Source organism: Athalia rosae, chromosome 4 (genome assembly GCF_917208135.1).
Source record: "Athalia rosae chromosome 4, iyAthRosa1.1, whole genome shotgun sequence".
Taxonomy (NCBI): Eukaryota; Metazoa; Arthropoda; class Insecta; order Hymenoptera; family Athaliidae; genus Athalia; species Athalia rosae.
The window spans coordinates 13868847-13894466 of NC_064029.1; the positions used below are offsets into that span (position 1 = coordinate 13868847).

At 39.0% G+C, this 25620-nt stretch overlaps 1 protein-coding gene across 3 annotated transcripts in view; it reads left to right on the forward strand.

Moving 5' to 3' along the window:
* LOC105693576 (unconventional myosin-XV) overlaps positions 1-25620 on the forward strand; it is a 75272-nt gene that overhangs the window by 47257 nt on the left and 2395 nt on the right. For all 3 annotated transcript variants that reach the window (XM_048653605.1, XM_048653603.1, XM_048653604.1), the window contains 5 exons: positions 22786-23210; positions 24285-24588; positions 24701-25096; positions 25188-25372; positions 25446-25578. In XM_048653605.1, the coding sequence (XP_048509562.1) occupies positions 22786-23210; positions 24285-24588; positions 24701-25096; positions 25188-25372; positions 25446-25578 (1443 nt within the window). The remainder of the gene's footprint in view (positions 1-22785; positions 23211-24284; positions 24589-24700; positions 25097-25187; positions 25373-25445; positions 25579-25620) is intronic.

Below are 25620 nucleotides of genomic sequence, written 5' to 3' on the forward strand. Positions count from 1 at the left end.
GTATTTTGACCTCAGGAACACGAATCCGTTGTCCAAATTGAGCTACGATTTTTTCCCTCCGAGATATCCTCAAATTTGAGCCAAAAAATGCGAAAAAATTGAGATAACTCGATTAATTTTAGAGATAGATTAATTTGGCTTTCAGATTCGAATTTCTGAGATCGAAATACATGAGAATAGCATGGAAAACCCAAGAAAATAAAATCCTGATTTTCGACCCAAAAATCGATAAAAGTCGCGGGTTCAAATCCCTTTGGGGATTTTTGGGCCAAATTTTTTTTTTTTTTGCGAATTGATCGTATGACACTTCTTTCATGTATTTTGACCTCAGGAATCCGATTCTGGAAGGAAAATTGATCTATCTCTGAAATTGACCGAGTGATCGCCAATTTTCAGCTGTTCGGGATCAAGTATAAAAAATTCATTTTATCGTCTATTTTAATGCAGTTCGTACCCAGTAATTTGAATCTGAGAGAATGAGAATTGATCAAATGGCACTTTTTTTCATGTATTTCGACCTCAGGAACACGAATCCGTTGTCCAAATTGAGCTACGATTTTTTCCCTCCGAGATATCCTCAAATTTGAGCCAAAAAATGCGAAAAAATTGAGATAACTCGATTAATTTTAGAGATAGATTAATTTGGCTTTCAGATTCGAATTTCTGAGATCGAAATACATGAGAATAGCATGGAAAACCCAAGAAAATAAAATCCTGATTTTCGACCCAAAAATCGATAAAAGTCGCGGGTTCAAATCCCTTTGGGGATTTTTGGGCCAAATTTTTTTTTTTTTTGCGAATTGATCGTATGACACTTCTTTCATGTATTTTGACCTCAGGAATCCGATTCTGGAAGGAAAATTGATCTATCTCTGAAATTGACCGAGTGATCGCCAATTTTCAGCTGTTCGGGATCAAGTATAAAAAATTCATTTTATCGTCTATTTTAATGCAGTTCGTACCCAGTAATTTGAATCTGAGAGAATGAGAATTGATCAAATGGCACTTTTTTTCATGTATTTCGACCTCAGGAACACGAATCCGTTGTCCAAATTGAGCTACGATTTTTTCCCTCCGAGATATCCTCAAATTTGAGCCAAAAAATGCGAAAAAATTGAGATAACTCGATTAATTTTAGAGATAGATTAATTTGGCTTTCAGATTCGAATTTCTGAGATCGAAATACATGAGAATAGCATGGAAAACCCAAGAAAATAAAATCTTGATTTTCGACCCAAAAATCGATAAAAGTCGCGGGTTCAAATCCCTTTGGGGATTTTTGGGCCAAATTTTTTTTTTTTTTGCGAATTGATCGTATGACACTTCTTTCATGTATTTTGACCTCAGGAATCCGATTCTGGAAGGAAAATTGATCTATCTCTGAAATTGACCGAGTGATCGCCAATTTTCAGCTGTTCGGGATCAAGTATAAAAAATTCATTTTATCGTCTATTTTAATGCAGTTCGTACCCAGTAATTTGAATCTGAGAGAATGAGAATTGATCAAATGGCACTTTTTTTCATGTATTTCGACCTCAGGAACACGAATCCGTTGTCCAAATTGAGCTACGATTTTTTCCCTCCGAGATATCCTCAAATTTGAGCCAAAAAATGCGAAAAAATTGAGATAACTCGATTAATTTTAGAGATAGATTAATTTGGCTTTCAGATTCGAATTTCTGAGATCGAAATACATGAGAATAGCATGGAAAACCCAAGAAAATAAAATCTTGATTTTCGACCCAAAAATCGATAAAAGTCGCGGGTTCAAATCCCTTTGGGGATTTTTGGGCCAAATTTTTTTTTTTTTTGCGAATTGATCGTATGACACTTCTCTCATGTATTTTGACCTCAGGAATCCGATTCTGGAAGGAAAATTGATCTATCTCTGAAATTGACCGAGTGATCGCCAATTTTCAGCTGTTCGGGATCAAGTATAAAAAATTCATTTTATCGTCTATTTTAATGTAGTTCGTACCCAGTAATTTGAATCTGAGAGAATCAGAATCGATCAAATGGCACTTTTCTCATGTATTTCGACCTCAGGAACACGAATCCGTTGTCCAAATTGAGCTACGATCTTTTCCCTCCGAGATATCCTCAAATTTGAGCCAAAAAATGCGAAAAAATTGAGATAACTCGATTAATTTTAGAGATAGATTGATTTGGCTTTCAGATTCGAATTTCTGAGATCGAAATACATGAGAATAGCATGGAAAACCCAAGAAAATAAAATCTTGATTTTCGACCCAAAAATCGATAAAAGTCGCAGGTTCAAATCCCTCTGGGGATTTATGGGCCAAATTTTTTTTTTTTTTCGCGAATTGATCGTATGACACTTCTCTCATGTATTTTGACCTCAGGAATCCGATTCTGGAAGGAAAATTGATCTATCTCTGAAATTGACCGAGTGATCGCCAATTTTCAGCTGTTCGGGATCAAGTATAAAAAATTCATTTTATCGTCTATTTTAATGTAGTTCGTACCCAGTAATTTGAATCTGAGAGAATAAGAATTGATCAAATGGCACTTTTCTCATGTATTTTGACCTCAGGAACACGAATCCGTTGTCCAAATTGAGCTACGATTTTTTCCCTTCGAGATATCCTCAAATTTGAGCCAAAAAATGCGAAAAAATTGGGATAACTCAGTCAATTTTAGAGATAGATTAATTTGGCTTTCAGATTCGAATTTCTGAGATCGAAATACATGAGAATAGCATGGAAAACCCAAGAAAATAAAATCTTGATTTTCGACCCAAAAATCGATGAAAGTCGCAGGTTCAAATCCCTCTGGGGATTTATGGGCCAAATTTTTTTTTTTTTTCGCGAATTGATCGTATGACACTTCTCTCATGTATTTTGACCTCAGGAATCCGATTCTGGAAGGAAAATTGATCTATCTCTGAAATTGACCGAGTGATCGCCAATTTTCAGCTGTTCGGGATCAAGTATAAAAAATTCATTTTATCGTCTATTTTAATGTAGTTCGTACCCAGTAATTTGAATCTGAGAGAATAAGAATTGATCAAATGGCACTTTTCTCATGTATTTTGACCTCAGGAACACGAATCCGTTGTCCAAATTAAGCTACGATTTTTTCCCTTCGAGATATCCTCAAATTTGAGCCAAAAAATGCGAAAAAATTGGCATAACTCAGTCAATTTTAGAGATAGATTAATTTGGCTTTCAGATTCGAATTTCTGAGATCGAAATACATGAGAATAGCATGGAAAACCCAAGAAAATAAAATCTTGATTTTCGACCCAAAAATCGATGAAAGTCGCAGGTTCAAATCCCTCTGGGGATTTATGGGCCAAATTTTTTTTTTTTTTCGCGAATTGATCGTATGACACTTCTCTCATGTATTTTGACCTCAGGAATCCGATTCTGGAAGGAAAATTGATCTATCTCTGAAATTGACCGAGTGATCGCCAATTTTCAGCTGTTCGGGATCAAGTATAAAAAATTCATTTTATCGTCTATTTTAATGTAGTTCGTACCCAGTAATTTGAATCTGAGAGAATCAGAATTGATCAAATGGCACTTTTCTCATGTATTTTGACCTCAGGAACACGGATCCGTTGTCCAAATTGAGCTACGATTTTTTCCCTCCGAGATATCCTCAAATTTGAGCCAAAAAATGCGAAAAAATTGAGATAACTCGATTAATTTTAGAGATAGATTAATTTGGCTTTCAGATTCGAATTTCTGAGATCGAAATACATGAGAATAGCATGGAAAACCTAAGAAAATAAAATCTTGATTTTCGACCCAAAAATCGATGAAAGTCGCAGGTTCAAATCCCTCTGGGGATTTATGGGCCAAATTTTTTTTTTTTTTCGCGAATTGATCGTATGACACTTCTCTCATGTATTTTGACCTCAGGAATCCGATTCTGGAAGGAAAATTGATCTATCTCTGAAATTGACCGAGTGATCGCCAATTTTCAGCTGTTCGGGATCAAGTATAAAAAATTCATTTTATCGTCTATTTTAATGTAGTTCGTACCCAGTAATTTGAATCTGAGAGAATCAGAATTGATCAAATGGCACTTTTCTCATGTATTTCGACCTCAGGAACACGAATCCGTTGTCCAAATTGAGCTACGATCTTTTCCCTTCGAGATATCCTCAAATTTGAGCCAAAAAATGCGAAAAAATTGGCATAACTCAGTCAATTTTAGAGATAGATTAATTTGGCTTTCAGATTCGAATTTCTGAGATCGAAATACATGAGAATAGCATGGAAAACCCAAGAAAATAAAATCTTGATTTTCGACCCAAAAATCGATGAAAGTCGCAGGTTCAAATCCCTCTGGGGATTTATGGGCCAAATTTTTTTTTTTTTTCGCGAATTGATCGTATGACACTTCTCTCATGTATTTTGACCTCAGGAATCCGATTCTGGAAGGAAAATTGATCTATCTCTGAAATTGACCGAGTGATCGCCAATTTTCAGCTGTTCGGGATCAAGTATAAAAAATTCATTTTATCGTCTATTTTAATGTAGTTCGTACCCAGTAATTTGAATCTGAGAGAATCAGAATTGATCAAATGGCACTTTTCTCATGTATTTTGACCTCAGGAACACGGATCCGTTGTCCAAATTGAGCTACGATTTTTTCCCTCCGAGATATCCTCAAATTTGAGCCAAAAAATGCGAAAAAATTGAGATAACTCGATTAATTTTAGAGATAGATTAATTTGGCTTTCAGATTCGAATTTCTGAGATCGAAATACATGAGAATAGCATGGAAAACCTAAGAAAATAAAATCTTGATTTTCGACCCAAAAATCGATGAAAGTCGCAGGTTCAAATCCCTCTGGGGATTTATGGGCCAAATTTTTTTTTTTTTTCGCGAATTGATCGTATGACACTTCTCTCATGTATTTTGACCTCAGGAATCCGATTCTGGAAGGAAAATTGATCTATCTCTGAAATTGACCGAGTGATCGCCAATTTTCAGCTGTTCGGGATCAAGTATAAAAAATTCATTTTATCGTCTATTTTAATGTAGTTCGTACCCAGTAATTTGAATCTGAGAGAATCAGAATTGATCAAATGGCACTTTTCTCATGTATTTCGACCTCAGGAACACGAATCCGTTGTCCAAATTGAGCTACGATCTTTTCCCTCCGAGATATCCTCAAATTTGAGCCAAAAAATGCGAAAAAATTGAGATAACTCGATTAATTTTAGAGATAGATTGATTTGGCTTTCAGATTCGAATTTCTGAGATCGAAATACATGAGAATAGCATGGAAAACCCAAGAAAATAAAATCTTGATTTTCGACCCAAAAATCGATAAAAGTCGCAGGTTCAAATCCCTCTGGGGATTTATGGGCCAAATTTTTTTTTTTTTCGCGAATTGATCGTATGACACTTCTCTCATGTATTTTGACCTCAGGAATCCGATTCTGGAAGGAAAATTGATCTATCTCTGAAATTGACCGAGTGATCGCCAATTTTCAGCTGTTCGGGATCAAGTATAAAAAATTCATTTTATCGTCTATTTTAATGTAGTTCGTACCCAGTAATTTGAATCTGAGAGAACCAGAATTGATCAAATGGCACTTTTCTCATGTATTTCGACCTCAGGAACACGAATCCGTTGTCCAAATTGAGCTACGATTTTTTCCCTCCGAGATATCCTCAAATTTGAGCCAAAAAATGCGAAAAAATTGAGATAACTCGATTAATTTTAGAGATAGATTAATTTGGCTTTCAGATTCGAATTTCTGAGATCGAAATACATGAGAATAGCATGGAAAACCCAAGAAAATAAAATCTTGATTTTCGACCCAAAAATCGATAAAAGTCGCAGGTTCAAATCCCTCTGGGGATTTATGGGCCAAATTTTTTTTTTTTTTCGCGAATTGATCGTATGACACTTCTCTCATGTATTTTGACCTCAGGAATCCGATTCTGGAAGGAAAATTGATCTATCTCTGAAATTGACCGAGTGATCGCCAATTTTCAGCTTTTCGGGATCAAGTATAAAAAATTCATTTTATCGTCTATTTTAATGTAGTTCGTACCCAGTAATTTGAATCTGAGAGAATAAGAATTGATCAAATGGCACTTTTCTCATGTATTTTGACCTCAGGAACACGAATCCGTTGTCTAAATTGAGCTACGATTTTTTCCCTTCGAGATATCCTCAAATTTGAGCCAAAAAATTCGAAAAAATTGGGATAACTCAGTCAATTTTAGAGATAGATTAATTTGGCTTTCAGATTCGAATTTCTGAGATCGAAATACATGAGAATAGCATGGAAAACCCAAGAAAATAAAATCTTGATTTTCGACCCAAAAATCGATAAAAGTCGCGGGTTCAAATCCCTTTGGGGATTTTTGGACCAAATTTTTTTTTTTTTTGCGAATTGATCGTATGACACTTCTCTCATGTATTTTGACCTCAGGAATCCGATTCTGGAAGGAAAATTGATCTATCTCTGAAATTGACCGAGTGATCGCCAATTTTCAGCTTTTCGGGATCAAGTATAAAAAATTCATTTTATCGTCTATTTTAATGTAGTTCGTACCCAGTAATTTGAATCTGAGAGAAGAAGAATTAATCAAATGGCACTTTTCTCATGTATTTTGACCTCAGGAACACGAATCCGTTGTCTAAATTGAGCTACGATTTTTTCCCTTCGAGATATCCTCAAATTTGAGCCAAAAAATGCGAAAAAATTGGGATAACTCAGTCAATTTTAGAGATAGATTAATTTGGCTTTCAGATTCGAATTTCTGAGATCGAAATACATGAGAATAGCATGGAAAACCCAAGAAAATAAAATCCTGATTTTCGACCCAAAAATCGATAAAAGTCGCGGGTTCAAATCCCTTTGGGGATTTTTGGGCCAAATTTTTTTTTTTTTTGCGAATTGATCGTATGACACTTCTTTCATGTATTTTGACCTCAGGAATCCGATTCTGGAAGGAAAATTGATCTATCTCTGAAATTGACCGAGTGATCGCCAATTTTCAGCTGTTCGGGATCAAGTATAAAAAATTCATTTTATCGTCTATTTTAATGCAGTTCGTACCCAGTAATTTGAATCTGAGAGAATGAGAATTGATCAAATGGCACTTTTTTTCATGTATTTCGACCTCAGGAACACGAATCCGTTGTCCAAATTGAGCTACGATTTTTTCCCTCCGAGATATCCTCAAATTTGAGCCAAAAAATGCGAAAAAATTGAGATAACTCGATCAATTTTAGAGATAGATTAATTTGGCTTTCAGATTCGAATTTCTGAGATCGAAATACATGAGAATAGCATGGAAAACCCAAGAAAATAAAATCCTGATTTTCGACCCAAAAATCGATAAAAGTCGCGGGTTCAAATCCCTTTGGGGATTTTTGGGCCAAATTTTTTTTTTTTTTGCGAATTGATCGTATGACACTTCTCTCATGTATTTTGACCTCAGGAATCCGATTCTGGAAGGAAAATTGATCTATCTCTGAAATTGACCGAGTGATCGCCAATTTTCAGCTGTTCGGGATCAAGTATAAAAAATTCATTTTATCGTCTATTTTAATGTAGTTCGTACCCAGTAATTTGAATCTGAGAAAATGAGAATTGATCAAGTGGCACTTTTCTCATGTATTTCGACCTCAGGAACACGAATCCGTTGTCCAAATTGAGCTACGATTTTTTCCCTCCGAGATATCCTCAAATTTGAGCCAGAAAATGCGGAAAAATTGAGATAACTCGGTCAATTTTAGAGATAGATTAATTTGGCTTTCAGATTCGAATTTCTGAGATCGAAATACATGAGAATAGCATGGAAAACCCAAGAAAATAAAATCTTGATTTTCGACCCAAAAATCGATAAAAGTCGCAGGTTCAAATCCCTTTGGGGATTTTTGGGCCAAATTTTTTTTTTTTTTGCGAATTGATCGTATGACACTTCTCTCATGTATTTTGACCTCAGGAATCCGATTCTGGAAGGAAAATTGATCTATCTCTGAAATTGACCGAGTGATCGCCAATTTTCAGCTGTTCGGGATCAAGTATAAAAAATTCATTTTATCGTCTATTTTAATGTAGTTCGTACCCAGTAATTTGAATCTGAGAGAATAAGAATTGATCAAATGGCACTTTTCTCATGTATTTTGACCTCAGGAACACGAATCCGTTGTCCAAATTGAGCTACGATTTTTTCCCTCCGAGATGTCCTCAAATTTGAGCCAAAAAATGCGAAAAAATTGGGATAACTCGGTTAATTTCAGAGATAGACTAGCTGATCCGGCCACGCGTTCCCGTGGCTCAGTTTATAATACATTTTCATATCTCTCAAAGTTTAGCTGGGCTGCCAAGGGTTCTGCATCAGGCAGTCTAGACCTCCAATTTTTTTCTTCCATATCATTTCCACGGCATTTTATTCTTTCATACATATTTTTTGGATAACTTGAACCGTTTACGCAGCGCACGCAGCGGAAGTCTCCAAAGTTGAATAATTTTTCCCGTTTTTTCCACATTTTCCTCTTATTCTTCGTCCCTATTGGTCGCACTGTGATGATATATAGCCTAAAGCCTTCCTCGATGAATGGACTATCCAACACAAAAAGAATTTTTTAATTCGACCTAGTAGTTCCGGAGATTAGCGCGTTCAAACAAACAAACAAACAAACTCTTCAGCTTTATAATATTAGTATAGATAATAAATTCAAACGTTTTCGATTAATGATTCGCTGATTACATTAATTACTTCGAACACGGATTGTGAAAAATTAAAATACGCGTGTGTTATTTCCGGTTGTCTTTTTTCCCCGTATACTTTTATGTGCCAAAAGATTAGAAAGGTGTATCGAGAAAATTATACTGCTTTCTCGCTATAATCCACGGCTACTGCAGTAGTAGCTAATCTATTATACCGAGATCTTGCTTAGCGAAATTTATTCCCATTTCATACATCGAACCGGTTGACCCGCAAATCGGCGTAAATTCCGTTGAATTAATTCCCTGCTCACGAATCGTAGATTAAGAACGTCAAAAAAACCCGAAAAAATGAACGAATAAAATAAATGAATAAACGAAGAACGGGTCGGGACCGAAGAAGTGATCGTCTCTTCGGCTCGTCCCGTTAATTTCGCGATGCTGATATAAATCGAATGGGCATTCGAAAATCAGAAAAAAAAATCCGCTGCGTGATGTTCGACCAAACTTGCATCTGAAAAATAACTTTGTCGATAAGGTATTCGATGATTTGTTTCGAATAATCACCTATCGTAATAAAACGACGATTATATGTATGTGTATATAAAATATGTTGTGTGAATAATTTTTTGCGGAAGGTTATTATAAATGTATTGCATTTCCAGTGAGTGGTCATATGTGCTGACCAATACCAAGAGAATTCTTCGTCCGGTCAGTTGCTTATTATATCTCGTTGTTGAGGCCCAGATATCACACGACCCGATATAAAGTATGATTTTTAATTAGTTCTTATTGGTTTTATCATCTAATTGCAATCGTCTAGTTATTATATCGAAGCAATTACGAGGGAATTTGAACCGCGTACCAGAGACGCGGTTCGTCGCATCTCACACGTAGATAAATTGAGTTTAGAGACTGCTCGGGCCCCAATTTACGTCATCATTCTGTCCTATTTTTTTTATTCATTACTTTTTCGACCGCTAATATCTAGGCGAAGAGCGGGTGATCGAACTTGAAAAATTTCAGGGAAACTTGAAATATTATTCGCGAATGACCGACGGGACGAGCGTCAAAATATCGAAGCAATAAAATCTATTCAATATATTTATAATTTATTTTCGAAAGATATATCTATTCGGCCCCGTGACCCGAATAGATATTATTTGAAATTCTTTGAACGCAAAAAATCGAAGATTCGCGTAGATTATTCTCATCCGAAAGCGATATAATAATTCGAAAGACACATAAAACCCGTGCGACATTTTTTTATTTTTCACATATACCTATATACACGCGAATCGAGAGATCAATTTTTTTATCGAACCTATATCAGGCTGTAAAATCTCACTTTTCTAAACTGGTTCGATACGTCGTTCGCTTGCACAGCTTTGTACTCGATTATAAAAAGTGAGAAAGTTTTTTTTTCGTCGAATATTCCGCGAGCGATTATATTTTTATCTCTCCCAAGAAGGGAAAATAAGGATCGTAACGGCGATACACCTTTAGCGGGTTCACTTTCACGCCTTCGTATACATACATCGCTAGTTAAAATCCTATAATTAAAGTAATTAATTCCGATCAAATTTGGATATTGGAATGCGAATGGGTTCAATCCGATACGGATCCCCGCATAGATATAGCATACGTTTATACTGCTACTGAAAAATGGGAATAAAAAAAAAAACCTGTCCCCTTCGTCGTATACGTCAGTGAAACCGCTCGATCGTGATCTTAAGTTGCAATGTGCAAGATTTATTTAACGAAGCGATCTTCAAAAGGCGTGCCACTCCGTACAGCATATGTATACGCGGTGAACGGGAATCTGACCGGTGAAACTTGTCGTCTTGTAGTTGTCAACTGCAACGTACGATATCCCGCGTAACTCGCATGGATAGTGTAGCAGAAGCAGGTACCTGCGCCGCGTTAATCGATTAAGGAAGCCAACTATCGGTACGGAAGTTAAATGAAGTGCCGCAATTTGAGTCCAAGAAACATATATTCCTCAGCAATGGACGAATTCGCGACACCGATTCTTCGCCTCGCGCGTCGTCGAAAAAAAACGCGAGAATCTCGGAGCGGATGTTATGGATGCACGCGAATGAAAAGATCGGTAAAAATTCGGGCCAGATGTGGTCGAGTCGCCGCTGCGTCGTACCTATTTCGGTCCGTGTGCTATTCGCGTTCTAGATAATTGCTCTTCCATTAGCAATTCAAACGACTTCCGCTCTACACGTTCTTACACAGTCGCTACCGCAACCGTACGCGTTGTTTATCCCGCGAATTACCCGTAGGCGTGTAAATCGTATACACACATACCTCGGATAATGTACACGAGTACATAATACCTGCATGTCCATGTATTCTTTTTTTTTTTTCTATATACTCGTGTTATTTCAAGCATCGTATAAGCGCTCGTACGAGCGCCCAGAAAATGTATCTGGACTGTTATGTAGGTTCAAAAAATGAGAGAAAGAATGGATTTTTTTCTCCATCTCGTAATTCCTTGGCTCGCGACGCTCCCGATTTTTTTTTTATCCACGTAGTTTCGTGAATATAACCGTACAAACGACGTAACGTAATTCCTCCAGCGTGACGATTTCGCACGTCGAAATAAAATTTTTGAATTTTTTCAACCACGTCGTGTGACTCGTGAGGATCGTTCGGGTTTTCGCTGCTGGCGCTGAGTAGTATGAGTCCTATATAACGGAAAGAGGGTGGAAATAATGCACCTGCTGTGACGTACAGGTCGTCTTCCGAAGGGAATGAATCGTGTTTGTCGTCGTCTGCGTGACTTTTGGTTTTACTTTTGGAACCGACGAACCGTGGAGAAGGGTCTTTTCCTGTGACTTTTGTTTGTACCGGATAATGTACGCCGTCTGGCTAACATTTCCTATATACCCTTCGGAATAAGAAGTAAGAAAGAGAATGAAAAAAAAAAAACAAAGAGGAAAAAAAAGAAAAAACGACGAAATCGTCGGTGAACTCGGGTCGTTAGACACTCCGCTATCCAGCGAACGTGGTGCACGAAACCACAAAAAATAATAACATCTCTATGACGTAAGCAAAATGCAACTCTGCAGCACGGCAATCAACTGCATTCCGTTTTACTTGGCCTAGGAATTATGGGTGGGCACATAGGTATGTATGTACGTGGTACATATATGTATGTATATACACAAGTGTTACTGAAATGCGTGCGATGCAGTGAGAATATCGTGTGTAGGTACTCGCCCAGTACTTTCAGCCTTTCTTTTATTATTTCCTTTTCAATTAGGTTGAGATATATTGTGCGGTACGTGTAATGTAATATATAATTTATCCCTTATGACTGGGTCAGTAAATTAGAAATCACGGAAAAACAAGGCCGTGCGTGAGTAGTCAGCTGATAAAAGTAACAAAAACTATTCAGCCATGTAAGACGGTATTGGTATAGAGGTGTGAAAGAAATTCAAGGCGGAATGTTATTTGCTTAATTTTACGTAATCGCGTCTATTGGTTGGATTCGGTTGGAAGGATGTCATTTTTGATCGTTAATAGAAAATCCGATCGCGCACAAGGTCGGTAGAAAAATTCTAGTCTCAACTTTTACGTAGGTACACGTCCTGGATGTGAAGTAGGCTAACGATGGCAAAAGTTATATGGGCCGAAAAAATTCAATTATAATCCAGCTAAACGAGTAGGTGCAAACGCTAATTAGAGATTGTCCGAGAGAAGAAAAAAAATAAAAAAAAAAATGTACAGAAAAATCAGCGGAATTGTTACAATGGTCAGAGTATACGGTTTATAAATTTACACCGTGTAGACGTAACCCAGAATACATGCACGTACGATGGTACTCGAGACTCGGACATTGAACTAGAATCGGTAATTCGAAAAAATTTATAATATTAGGATAATTATATTCAATTCGCATGCGCAAAACACTTCTTTTTCTACTTTTCATTACCAACGCTGCAGATGTGTGCCGCGTTGCTCGCGGTATATTTAATAACAAGAAATGCAAACGAGAAACAGCCGCTGCAACAATGAAATAGAAATCTAGATCGGGAAAATACATCGCCCGCTCATATTATAGAAGAATAAGAATCCGAGCTGTTAACAATGTCATATAAAATATACCGGAAGTGATCGTCGTACCCAGGTTGCACCCGCGGGACAGCTTCGCGTGATTTAAATTCTTCATCGCGTGCCCTTCACCCTTCGCCCTGCGCGAATCGGTTCCTTCGCACAATTTCTATGAATAATCGCCTCTGCGGTTCGCGTAAAAAATAAAAAAGTAAGTCTAAGAATGGGAAAGGTGAGGTGCACACGTATCGTACGTCGCGGTTTATAAATCGCATAATAATTATATCGTGGAATTAGGAAGAATGGAGAATCTTGGTGAAAAAAGAATCGAGATAATTATTACGGGCGAAACGTACGGAAATCTATTCGTTTCACCTATAACTACTGTACTGTACAACGGCACCGTATGCCTAACTACTAACTGCACTTGCGATGTTCGTAATTATTTCCTGAATCCATAGCGCGCGGATAATAAATTGCGCTACGCGAGTTGTGGTCAGGTGTTAGGTACGTACGTACAGGTAGGTGCAACATAATATGTAACCGACATGTAAACAGCTGCTACCGCGTACCCTGCATTTACACGTTCCATCGTGCACCGTGTATATTTTTCATTGCAGAATTTTGAAGAAATGCGTGATCCTAAAAATTTAATTCACAAGGTACGAACCGAGCTACCGGTTATACTCTACATTTTCCACTGGGAATACCATCGGCTCGTAAAATCCTACTGAAATTATATACCATCGGCGTGAATAAAACGGGGACCGCGCGCATATGAGCGTACCGTTGGATAATATTATGTGCACGCGCAGCTGGTTACTCTAGTTCCGATAACGGTCATAGACTTTGATTCCTTCTTTCGTCCCGTTCTACGAAGCCGCCGATTCGTTCATTTTTGCGGAGAGATTTTTTTTTTACTTATTTCTTTTTTTTGTTCAACTTGCCTGAGGAAAAAATCGAACGATCTGCCGATATTTTATTTGCGACACAGTCTACGGCGCTTGTCAAAGTCTCGGCGCAGCCGATCGTAGAGTCCGATTCCCCTGTACCTTCTTCATATGTATATACGACTATCCCCTTTCATCTATCTTTACCGACTCCCCGTCCACCCTATCCTGACTAGAATTTCAATGCTCGGGCAAGTTGGTCGGAAAAAATGGAGAAAAACAAACGTTCTCCAAAGTAGAAACATCCGATTCTTGTACGGCCGTACTGTACACACAGCGTCACAAATTATCGAAGGTGTTCAGCTTTCTTAGAATAATCCTTTACTCGCGGCCCTAAAATTCTTGCTCCTCGTTGTGAGATAGGTCGTGAAGCGTTTGGAAAAAAAAAATATATCAAAAAGAGAAAACTAGACAGCTGTAACGCACGGGAAAAGACAAAAAAAAAAGTATTATAAGACAGTGAAAGAAAAACAAAAAAAAAACGTAGAGGAAAGATTTTTTCTTTGTCGGTCATCGCCTCCATCCTGCTTACAGGGGATATAGTTGGGTGCTCAGAAAAATCTACCTGACGCCCAACCTAACTCTACCCTACGGGGTTATCTAATACAAATGATTCCACGTACGGTTCTGTACGTGTAGGTGATGCGTGGACGGTCAGTTTTCCCATAGTCGCGTACATAGCTGCGTGGCTTCAGGCCATTGGTTTCATTTACTTTTATTTTCTCTAGCGAGACGAAGATCCCCAACGACGCGTATGCGATCAGTTTTGGGACCGCCCAATCGAAGTAATGAAATGAGAGTAAAAAAGTCGACGAATACGACGACGACGATGATGATGATTCGGGCATAGCTCGAGGAGTTTGTAACGCGTATTATATGTATAATGTAGAAACGTACAGTGTGCTCTGTGTAGTTTGATCGAGATCAAGTTCTTCCCATCCCCGATTTTTGTCGGTACACAGAAACCCCGAGAGCGCCTCCAGCGGGTAAACGAGTTTGTAATACCGCGATGTTAATTATCATTTCAGACGCGTTTCTGAAGAATCGAAAGCCGGAGTGTGTAGAACTACGTGTGTTACACATGCCACTCGCCCCACGTATTATTATTAATTAAAGAAAGCTTCGCAATGGCTGTGTACATTTATATACATCTACAAGATTTTATAGGTATAATTCATTTGCGGGGTCGCCAACGAACGTACGTTTCGCTTGGATGTACGACATACGTTTTTTCGATCGACCGATGCATACCTGTCCCTTTTTGCGCCTGCGATACGCGAATATAAATAAGAAATGAATAATCAATTGGAAACGAAGTATAAAAGTATGAAAATCGACGACGAAAAAAAGAAAAAAAATTTGTCGAATCACGTACCTACTCGTTGGTACGTCCGAAGTATAAGGACGTACGAGTATCAAGTAAGAGAGGATGAAATTCTTGAACGTATATACAGCCGGTTGGCGTGCAGAAATCATATCGGATTTTCTCGATCAAATAATTTTATTCCATATCCATATGTATAACGTGGCGCGGAATCGCGGAATGCAACGTGAATTGTAACCGATACTAGAAAACCAATGGTAAAATGTACTTTTTTTAGAATATAAAAAATATAAATCGACCACGCAGTCACGAAGCGATTCGCAGATGGATCGGGATCAAAATTATTGCAATTAATTACCGACTGTAAAATATGGACGCAAAATTGTGGTCATTAAAAATTACGTAGATGGACCGGATAAATTAACGTCTCGATATATCTTCGTACGTGTATACGTATAGGTATGCAGATCGAAAAGCGCGCGTGTTAATGATCGAGAATATTGTAATATATCGTTTCTCCGCGCCGGTAATTTAAAATCATGATTGACGTCCAGTGTTGAAAAAATTTTATCTCGACTCCGTTCTTTCGCTTCTCGAGTATACCGGGGACTAAAAATTTCTCAAACGATGTCTTACGTGTACGCGATATTCGCGTGAAAAAAAAAAAAAAATTAATAAATAAAACGGTAAATATCCTACTTCGATCGGTCTCTCATCGACACTATGAAAAATCATTATAATTCGAACACCTGATGCATTCTTCATCGAGCACAATCTGACCAGCTGTGAAATATTTATCTCTCTATAAATGGCAGCAATTACTCTATCGCAAACCACCGTATTAGACGTTACAGGCAATGATATTTGTATTACCTACTTTTCGCACTAATCCGATCGCACAGTTTAATCGAAGGTTATGTGGTTCGTGTTAGACCGTAATATTAATACATCGGTAACGAGTATGAACCGATACGGGAAATCGATACGATTTTATTGCGAAATAAATCCAATTCGTTGACCGAGTCAACTTGATTCATAAATTGGTAAGAACTGCGTTCAAGTATACAATTTCTTTCCTTTTAATTATCGTAGAAAGATTTAAAAATTTTCGAAATGAATATTCACTTCGAATTTCATCAACGCTTTTGTTCCTCAACCGAACGAGAAAAAAAAATAATGTTCATTGTACAAATGACTCGATATCCTGACCTAAAGCTAAATTAATATTACCATAAGAATGCATGACGTACGATGACGGTAAAAAAAAAAGTTCAATGATCATCACGGCCGGTGAACTGAGGAATTCGGATCGGCCGATTATCCATATTTACTGTTTTTTTGTCGGGGGGGGGGGGGGGGGGGGGGGATGAAAATTTTCTAGTACCATCAAAAAAAAAATAAGCTGCGGTTGATATTAACCTACCGGGTGGTAAGGGGCAGAATGGATTATGGAGGGGCTTCAGGAGTCCCAGGTTCTGAGTGCTGAGGTCTGACCCAGATAACAGTCTCGTGAAGGCTTTCTGCGTGAACACCACACTCGTCGAGTGGTCTAACTGTCAGGTGTTCCTCAGCACCAGGTGAACCGTTGGCCCGGCGACTACGGTTCTTCCCGTGTATTTTCAACCGTTTTTTTCCCATTTTGTTTTTCTCCCCATTTACCAATTTCATTTCTCGTCGGTCAGAACCAAAAATTCTACGATTACAGAAAATTGAAAGAAAAAAAAATCGAACAACGCGCAGTGCATCGATCTTATATGTGAATGCAGTTTTGTCTCATTAGTGTGTGGAAATTAAATGGTGTTAATGCAATTGAGCCATATGTGAATAGTGGAGTGAATTTTTATCGAGTGTGGGAGTGAGAAAAAAAAATTGTGCTTCTTATCATGAGCGATTTGAACGGCACATGAGGTTGATAATTTTTAATAGTCGTATTTTTTAGTTTCTCTCGTGATTTGCGTAACTTTTAACGAGAGATCGAGGTGTAAAATTTTAATGAATCGGTAAAATTATCCTAAAATCGTGATTAAAGTTCAGTGAACGTCGCGATCCTTGATCTGAACGCCGATAAATGTTCGCTTTTAAAAATCAATCGATTACCGAAATTGAAATTGAGATGAATAATTCAAACATTCGATAACTTGGACTTGTATTAAATTTGAAAGAGTAAAATGAAATTTGACTTACTAATTTGAAATCATTTCAATCTCTTTTTTTTTTATTTGAAAAACGCACGTGTCAATTGAATCGATTTCTCGTACACTTATTCTCATCTTCGTAACGCGTTTTTTTTGCGGGAGGACCAAACATATGCAATAGACATCTGCAACGCGTGGGAGGACGATAATGAGTCAGAAAAATGAAAATGGACCCTCTCGGGGAGGGCGTTGGTAAAATGATTTCGACAGAAGGTGTATAGTGTATATCTATATATACGTAGCGACGGAGAAACTGATTTCTTACCTCACAGGTCGATGTTAATCTTAGCATACAGATACATAAATGGTCCGCTATGTATATTGTATCAGCAGACTTGGTCCGTTGTTATGACATTTTTCTGAGCAGCTAGCCGTAACCGGTCACTTTTCGTTTGTACAATATATATACATGTACACAAATAATGCGTGAGGATCACGCTACAAGAACATGGTTTTGCTCCGCTTATTATATCAAGCTTGCCAAATATATATACATATTCCGGCCTCTTCCTCAAACGATTTCGAACAGCCTCGGGCGCCGACGATCAAAAAATCTACAGCATCTCGTTCAACTTCGAAATAAATTTCGCGAATCGCGTGCTCGTAATTTTTCAGATCTATGCAGTTGCAACGGTTGTGGAATATTCGAACACGCACCGATTCTCGCGCGAGAGAATATAATCGAGGCGTTCGATATTTTTCCTACTCAAAGAGCCGGAGATCGACGCTGCTGCGGAATTCAAGTTGTTTGTCCGAATCGTTCGCGAGTCGTGTATAATTTACTCGGGTCCTTGAAGCGTTTCAAGCATTCAAAATAGATTCTTTATATGCGAATATTTAGGTACGACCATGTTTTTCGCTAGAGATACCTTCCAAGTCGCGAACCGCGTAGTGTTATGTCAAACGAAAATTAGAACTCTTAGATATTTTTGCGGAACTGATTGAAAACGGTGGTCAACGCGCTTCAGCTGAAATAAAATTGTTAATTTCTTCTTCTTCTTTTTTCTTTTGTTTTTTTTCATGGCGTATACGCGTATGCCGGTAATAAGCTCCGTACGTAATCTAAAATCTATGAAAGTGGTCTCACTACACAGCGTGAGAATTTCGATCCTCGCATTAAGCAGCGGCGTGCGGTTTGTGCAAACGCGCATCCCCGGTCTGCAACGTCTCCCGGTCGCGTTGTGGGATATTTCTGCTCACCAGGAACAATAATACGGGTGCCTAATTACAATGACTACGTTACAGTAGCTTCTTCTCATTCTCCTATGAATGAGAAAGGCGTAAACTTTCTTAAAACAAAAACGAATCTTTTCTGCCGGTATCAGGATACGAATTCGCTTTTAGTACACGTGTATAGGTATCATAGGCGCGTTTTTTCGCTCGTACCGCGGGTGGGATCCTCTGCGGTAACAATATCGCCCAAATAATAAGGCCTTTCAAAGCCTTTGAAACAAGAAGATTAAAGAATAATGAACGTGTGTAAAAATAAGAAGTGAAATAACATCACCCGTACCGCTCTTCGTAATCTTAACTCTGGTCTCGAGCTTGCTACCGTACGAGTTTTAAGTATAACAAGGCGCCATTGTGCCGAGAATCTTAGTCTTTCGGTTCCCATAGCGTTCGAGACTCTCGGCCCTCGTTATGACGATAATATTCAAAAACTGACTACGTAAAATTAATTCCAACGATCGTTATTAAATCTGGCCGGAATAACTCGCGTACAACGAATCGCTGTATAAACCTATACGAATAATATAATTCTGCCAAAAATTTACTTCAATTTTATTTATCGGATCGAGCAAAAGCGAGTTCCGCATTGCGATCAACAGTTGCGAATAACAACAAAATTTTTTTTGTTCCTATATATACAGAAATTATACATCTTGGCATTTACATCACCGTCCGTACGTAATTTCTATTAATAAACAACGCGGAAATACTTTGCTCTCTCTTCGATAGAATATTGAAGAAAAGAGAAAGAAAAAAATTAATGCGATAATAAATAATGAGCATGTTGTTACAGCAATTGTACACGTAGATATCGCGGAGTCCTTCGCTGTGATAGAATAACAAAGTGATGATGCGATGACGATGATGAGTTAACGCTTAGGATGAACACCGGAGTGATAAAAAATGATGACAGTGAGTCTTGAGAACAAAGTGTTCAAAGTGAAGTAAATTTTGCTCAAGGTTTTATTTCGTGGGGATCGTTCAGATCGGAGACATAAAAAAAAATCGAAGAATTATAGAACAGCGATCGGTACAGACATGATGGAACACGAAGTTACGGACAGCGAAGGGGTATTTTCACGCAAGCTGTCGCGAAACTGGGCCGAATTACCGACGACCCTCAGACGCCGTCAGAAACACCGTCCGGAAATATTGCGGGAATTCACCGACTACTCCGAATCGTCGGAGAGTGAATTTCGGAGGATCGATCCGAAATCTTTCGATTACGGTCAGAGGGGCTTCATAAATAGATCGGGACTCATAAGGAGGTTCGAAGTGAACGACGTTCGCAGAGAAGAAGAAGCGCGCAAGGATAAAAAAAATGAAAGAAAAGCTATCGAGGAAAAATTCGGTAAAGTGGAAGACGACTATAGAAAACACTACGAAAATTACGACTCGAAAGTTCATCAGCAGAAGGGAAATTTCCGAAGTTACGCGACCAGATTCGACAGGGACTTCAAAAGTGTTTCGGACGAAGACAGAAAAACTAATTCCCCGGACAGTTTGCTCGTAAAATCGTCCGAATCGGAATCGAGCAGCGACGAATATGGCCACACCGACGACTCCGGTGCTTTTCTCGAAAAAAGCACAGCCTTCGAAAGAGTGCCGAGACCTAAGTACGACGGTATGGGCACGGAAACCTCCTCGCAGAACAGATTCATCAGATTCTTTGCCAAGGATCGTCAAGAGGGTCGAAAAAAATCCGAGGGAAAATCGTCGCCACCCGCCGCGGAAACGGGCTTCGTCGATTTCAACACGAACGTTCAAAGGCCGACGAAGATGTCGAACGTGATCGCCACGTCGGGGCCGGGAATTATTCCTCCCTTGAAAAATATCCAGAAAAACGATACCTCGAAGGTGAATAAAAACGCGCAAAAGGACGCGTTGCAGCAACGTTTCGATTACGAAAATATTCCCAGGATCGACGTGACCAGATTGGATCAGAAGTCGTTCTTGAATCCTCTGTCGCAAGTCGCGGGTTCCAAAGTAATTAAAAAACAACCGAGTATCGAACAGCTTCGACAGGAGGAGGGGTGTCTCCGTCAAGTAACTCGGAACGGTCAGAACATCAACAACGTCATCATGAATAACAACAACAATAACAGCGAAACGGAAAAAGATATTTCTCGAAAAACTTCCAGGATCGATTATCAAAAATTAGAATACAGATCCACGAGTCCGCCCCAAAAACAACAGCAGCAACCGACTATCGACGAGCTACGATTGGAGGGGTTGATAAAAGATTTTTACAACAACGAACAACTAGCAGCGAAGTCTAACGGCGATCGAAAATTGTCGAAAATGGAAACGATAGCCGAAGAAAATGCGGACGGCAGTAAACTCAGCGTCAGGGAGATCCTCAAGAGATTCGAGGAACTCAGGACTCAGAACGAGCTCATCCAATCGTCGCCCGATGACAAAGTCAACAACGATAAGACCCTGTCAACGATACAGGAAACACTGAGGAAACTGGACGAGAAGGTCAAGAGTTACCAGGTCAAGATAATTACCCATTAGTCGTATATTATGTATACCTGAATACCTTATCGCGCCTTTCGAGCAACTTTTCACCCGAAATAGAAAAATCAATGAGCGACGAAGGAGCCCAAGAATTTTCTCGACCGACGAGAAGCTTCTTTCGTCGGATCGAAATTACGATTCGATCATGTCGCGTATATCTTTGTACACCACGTCATCGACGATTCGGTATTGAATAGGCTGTTATATCGAAGCGAACTACTAGCGGATACGATCACGTAACCAGATAAACATGGGGCATGAGGTATCCGGTAGTTATAGATCTCGGATCAAAGGTCACAGATCATGCCTTGCAACAGTTTTGCTCCAAGCTTTAGGCTGACGCGGTTGTCGACAGAAGTGTTGAATTTTAGCCTTGGAAACTCGAATCTTGCGACCCCCACATTTTATATGCCACCGCATATCACCGGTGGGATTGGAATTTCTCAGAGACTGAGGGATAAAAATTTTCACATGCATATTTAGATTGTTTTTTCCGCAGAGCGTTCGATTTTTATCTTTTTTTTGTTTTTTGTTTTTTTTTTTTTTAATATTTCCTACGTCGGAATGCAGGCGGAGAAAATCGACACCGTGTCCCCGCTAGCGGATACATGTCCAGTGAAATTCCTCAAGGTAGAAAAACTGGTTTAAAAAAATTGAAAAGCCGGTTATCGGCTGTATACGTTTTGTTTTTTTTGTCTCTCGTTATTTTTCCCGTGGGGTAACTGTACACCTTACGATGCATACATTACAGGTATAGGTGTATATATATATACTCGTGCGAAATGTGGGTCAGGGTCGTCATTGGCGCATCTTCGCAGCTCGCGAGCTTGTAATGCGCCTACATTCGCGGTTGTCGTATGTATAAGTGCGTAACGATCATTAAGGATCCCAGCATACGTATGTGTGTAGCCCTGATTTACGCGCAGGAAATCGATAATTTCTTCTCCCGTTTCATCGAGGACGCCTATTAAAGTGATTGAGAAAAATATATGAAATACTTACGCGCGCACAAACGTGTAGGTACGGGTATCTGACCGCGATGTGCAAAATGAATATTACCCGATTCTGCAGTCCGACCGTATAATTGCCATATTACGATATTCCTCCTTTCATTCATTTTGTTTTTCTCTTATCACGCGCTACAAGCACATTTCCGTGTCTCGCTCGGCCTCACACGAGCTTTCCGATAAGAGTCAGCCTACCGGTTTGTGAAATTAGATTTTGAAGCTGGAAAAGCTGGACTTTTAAATGCCGGAGAACTTGTTTCTCCCACTTTTACGGGGGAGTATGGATCGTTTTATAGAAGAAAAAGAAACCGACGGATATTTTTATTTTATCATTTTTGTTTTATTCCGTCGCTTTACCCTAAGGGGCGCCAGTTTAAGTGCCTACTTAACACGACTCTTCGGGTAATATTCCGTCTGAGTTTTAACGAATGAGGCATTAAAGAGACAAGATCTCTCCGCGTGAGTTTTTTTTTGTTTTTTTTTTCTCTTGTACATTTTTTTGCATTTTTCAACGTGAAAAATAAAGAAAAATTTGTTTTCAGTCCGATCGGGTATAGCTCACACGGTTTTAAATAGAACCTGTGCTTTGTTTGAAATCCATTCGTCACAGCTCCATGAGATTCCTATAGAAATTAGCCGCACTGACAAGGTGATTTACACACCTTACTTTCGGCATTTGTTGTAACGCAAATTTAGCGATTGTACACATGTTCCTCGCGAACTGGTACACCTTATAATTTCAGCATAATGAATAGCGAAAAATTTGCAAACCAGGGTCGGAGATACGAGAGGCAATAAATTCGATTCTCTCTTTGATTGCAGATCGAGAAGAAACCGACGCACAAAACTGCCCATCACGAAAACCACGTGTCGCAAATAACGAAGTCGATCCAAGCGCAAGCTAGTCACGGGAATACTCATCAAACCGCTGCTCAACTGACCAGTCAAGGAATCAACCAGCTCAATAACCACAACCATAATCACGCGCCAGTTGTCACGAATCACGTGTCGAACCACATGGTCTCAACGAATCACGTTAATCACGTTAACCAGGTGAACCATCAGAACAATCATCAGAACAATCAGCCTAAGAACAACAGCCACAGTCAGGAGTGGCGCCAACAACACGAAGAACCCGGAAGACTTCAGGAAGAAAGCATATACGAAAGCGGATCACCCGTGGTCAACGATGGAAAACATTCTTTACTGCAATACGCGATGCTCAACTTCCGGCAGAGTACGGAAAAGTGAGTATATCATAAATATCATTAATACGAATCCGATGATTAAATCGAAATCTAGGAAGACTCGCCCGGGTCGTCGACCTTTTAAAAATGATTTTTTTTTTTTTGTTGTTTTTGCGAACCGCCAACGTTTTCACCGTAAAAATATTTTATAGATCGTTGCATAAAGGATAGAAGGCACGAGAAATCTAGGGTAAAATTTCAAGAGTAGTAATTAAGCAGAAAGACAGTTCGTCGATGTGGGTATCACGTACGGTGTAGTCGTAGACGAGTGTACGGCGTACATGCAATTAATAGAGAATTAGACTAGTTGTCTGTTTATAATTACTATTTCCTTACGCAAGAGCGAAGGAGTATATGGGGTGTGTACGTATACAATCGTGTCCCGTGTATACCTATGCGTGTTGAGAAAGCATGAAACTAGCAAAATAAGATACAACAGCGTCTTACCGTGTAAAACGCGGAATTTATTTTACATCAGCTTTTCATTTCTTTCCTTGGTTTCGTACAGCAAGGAACTCTGCGCGGTGTTCCTATTTCGACATTCGCTTGTACGGTATTTTGAAAAATTCCTGTTAATTAATTGACACAAACAAAAAAAAAAAAAGGATAGCGAAAAAAAAAAAATGAGTTTGAAAAGTGTTCTGTAAGCAATTTCTCTTTTATACCGTGTTTCGTTTACTCTATTTCATTGCATATACAATTACACAAATCTGCGCGACACTTCATCCTAAAACAGAAATACGAGTTACATGGTGCGAATAATTTTACCACACCGCGAATTTCTTCTGCTACAAATGAATAAAAGAAATTCAGCCGGTTTCGAAAAATCTAAAAATTATTCTTGATTAACCGAACGTTACGTGGTGCCAGCAGCTCCGACGAGTGTTGAAAGTTATATCCGGTGTAAACCGGGCATTATAAGCTCGATCAGATTGTGGAATCAATTAACTTGATTTTCATTTATCCTAATGAGATGGCTAATTTCTCACTGTATTCCTATACAATCGACGTTCGAGTTGTACCCACGCGTAGTGAAGAGCGAATAGTTGAAGAAAAAAAATTCTTTCTCTCCAGATTCGAGATGCTCAAGACCGCGGACGGATCGATAAGCGGTTCGTTAAAGGTGATCGAGTCACTGAAAAACAAGAAAAAGAACAAAAAAGGTAAAGGGCAACAGGACGGAGCGGAATGGACTTGGAAAGAACAAGTCGATCTGGTAAAATACTCCCCGGTACCGATTGAGCAAAGTTTACTGCGACTTGATCCTGAACTCAGCACCTTGGCCGTCGAGTGTTTCCTGTGTCTAATGCGATATATGGGAGACCAACCGCTCCCACCGGATATGAGCGAAGTGAAATGCGTCTACACGATTTTAATGGTGAATAAGAGTTTCCTTCTTTTTGTTTTTTTTGTTTTTTTTCGTGTCCTTTTCTCTTTTTTCCAGCAGTTTAATTATTCATTTATTCGTTCGTCGCTTCATTCTCTTCCAGCATTGTCACAAACTGGAGCTTTTGAGGGACGAAGTTTACTGCCAGCTCATGAAGCAAACTACGAACAACAAGAGCCCGAATCCTGACAGTTGTCAACGGGGCTGGAGATTGTTCAGTATAGTCGCCGCCTATTTCACTTGTAGCGAGGGTTTGAGACCTTATCTAATAAAATACTTGGAGACAGCGGCGTACGACAAGCGAAGAGCTTTCCACGGCACTGCGACCGTTTGTCTACAAAATTTGAGAAAAACCGTGAAATACGGGGGCAGAAAAAATGTTCCGAGTGTCGAAGAGATAATGGCGATTAGCGCCGGAAGAAACGCCAAACGACAGATTTACAGACTACCTGGAGGAACGGAGAGGGTCATCAACACAAAGTGTACCACAGTCGTGCAGGTGTGGGATTAGAAATACATGATTCTCGATTAATTAAAATAATCTGATGGATTGGTCAATCGATAAAATTATCATTTTGTTTTTTTCGCAGGATGTAATTGAGGAAATGTGCAGTGTAATTTCCGTTAGAAATCCCCATGAAATGGACGAGTTTTCACTTTATTGTATCGTCGATGGTGACGCATTCACCATGCCATTGGCCAGGGACGAATACATATTGGACGTTACGACGGAGTTGCACAAAAATCATCAAGTTTTCTATCTGATATTCTGCAGGTACGAGTAATTCCGGAGGAGCTGCGTCGTTTTTTCTTTTTTTTTTTTCTTCTAACGTTCTATTCGCTTTCAGATCCGTTTGGTACTACCCATTGAGATTAGACGCTGCGTTGTACATAGAAGTTGTGTTTAATCAAATCGCCCCTGATTATCTGGAGGGGTTGTTGTTAGTCATACCAGGAGATCATCTACCGCAGGAGATTATAGTGAGTGAAACTTTTCAGTAATTGATTTTCTCAAATCCATTA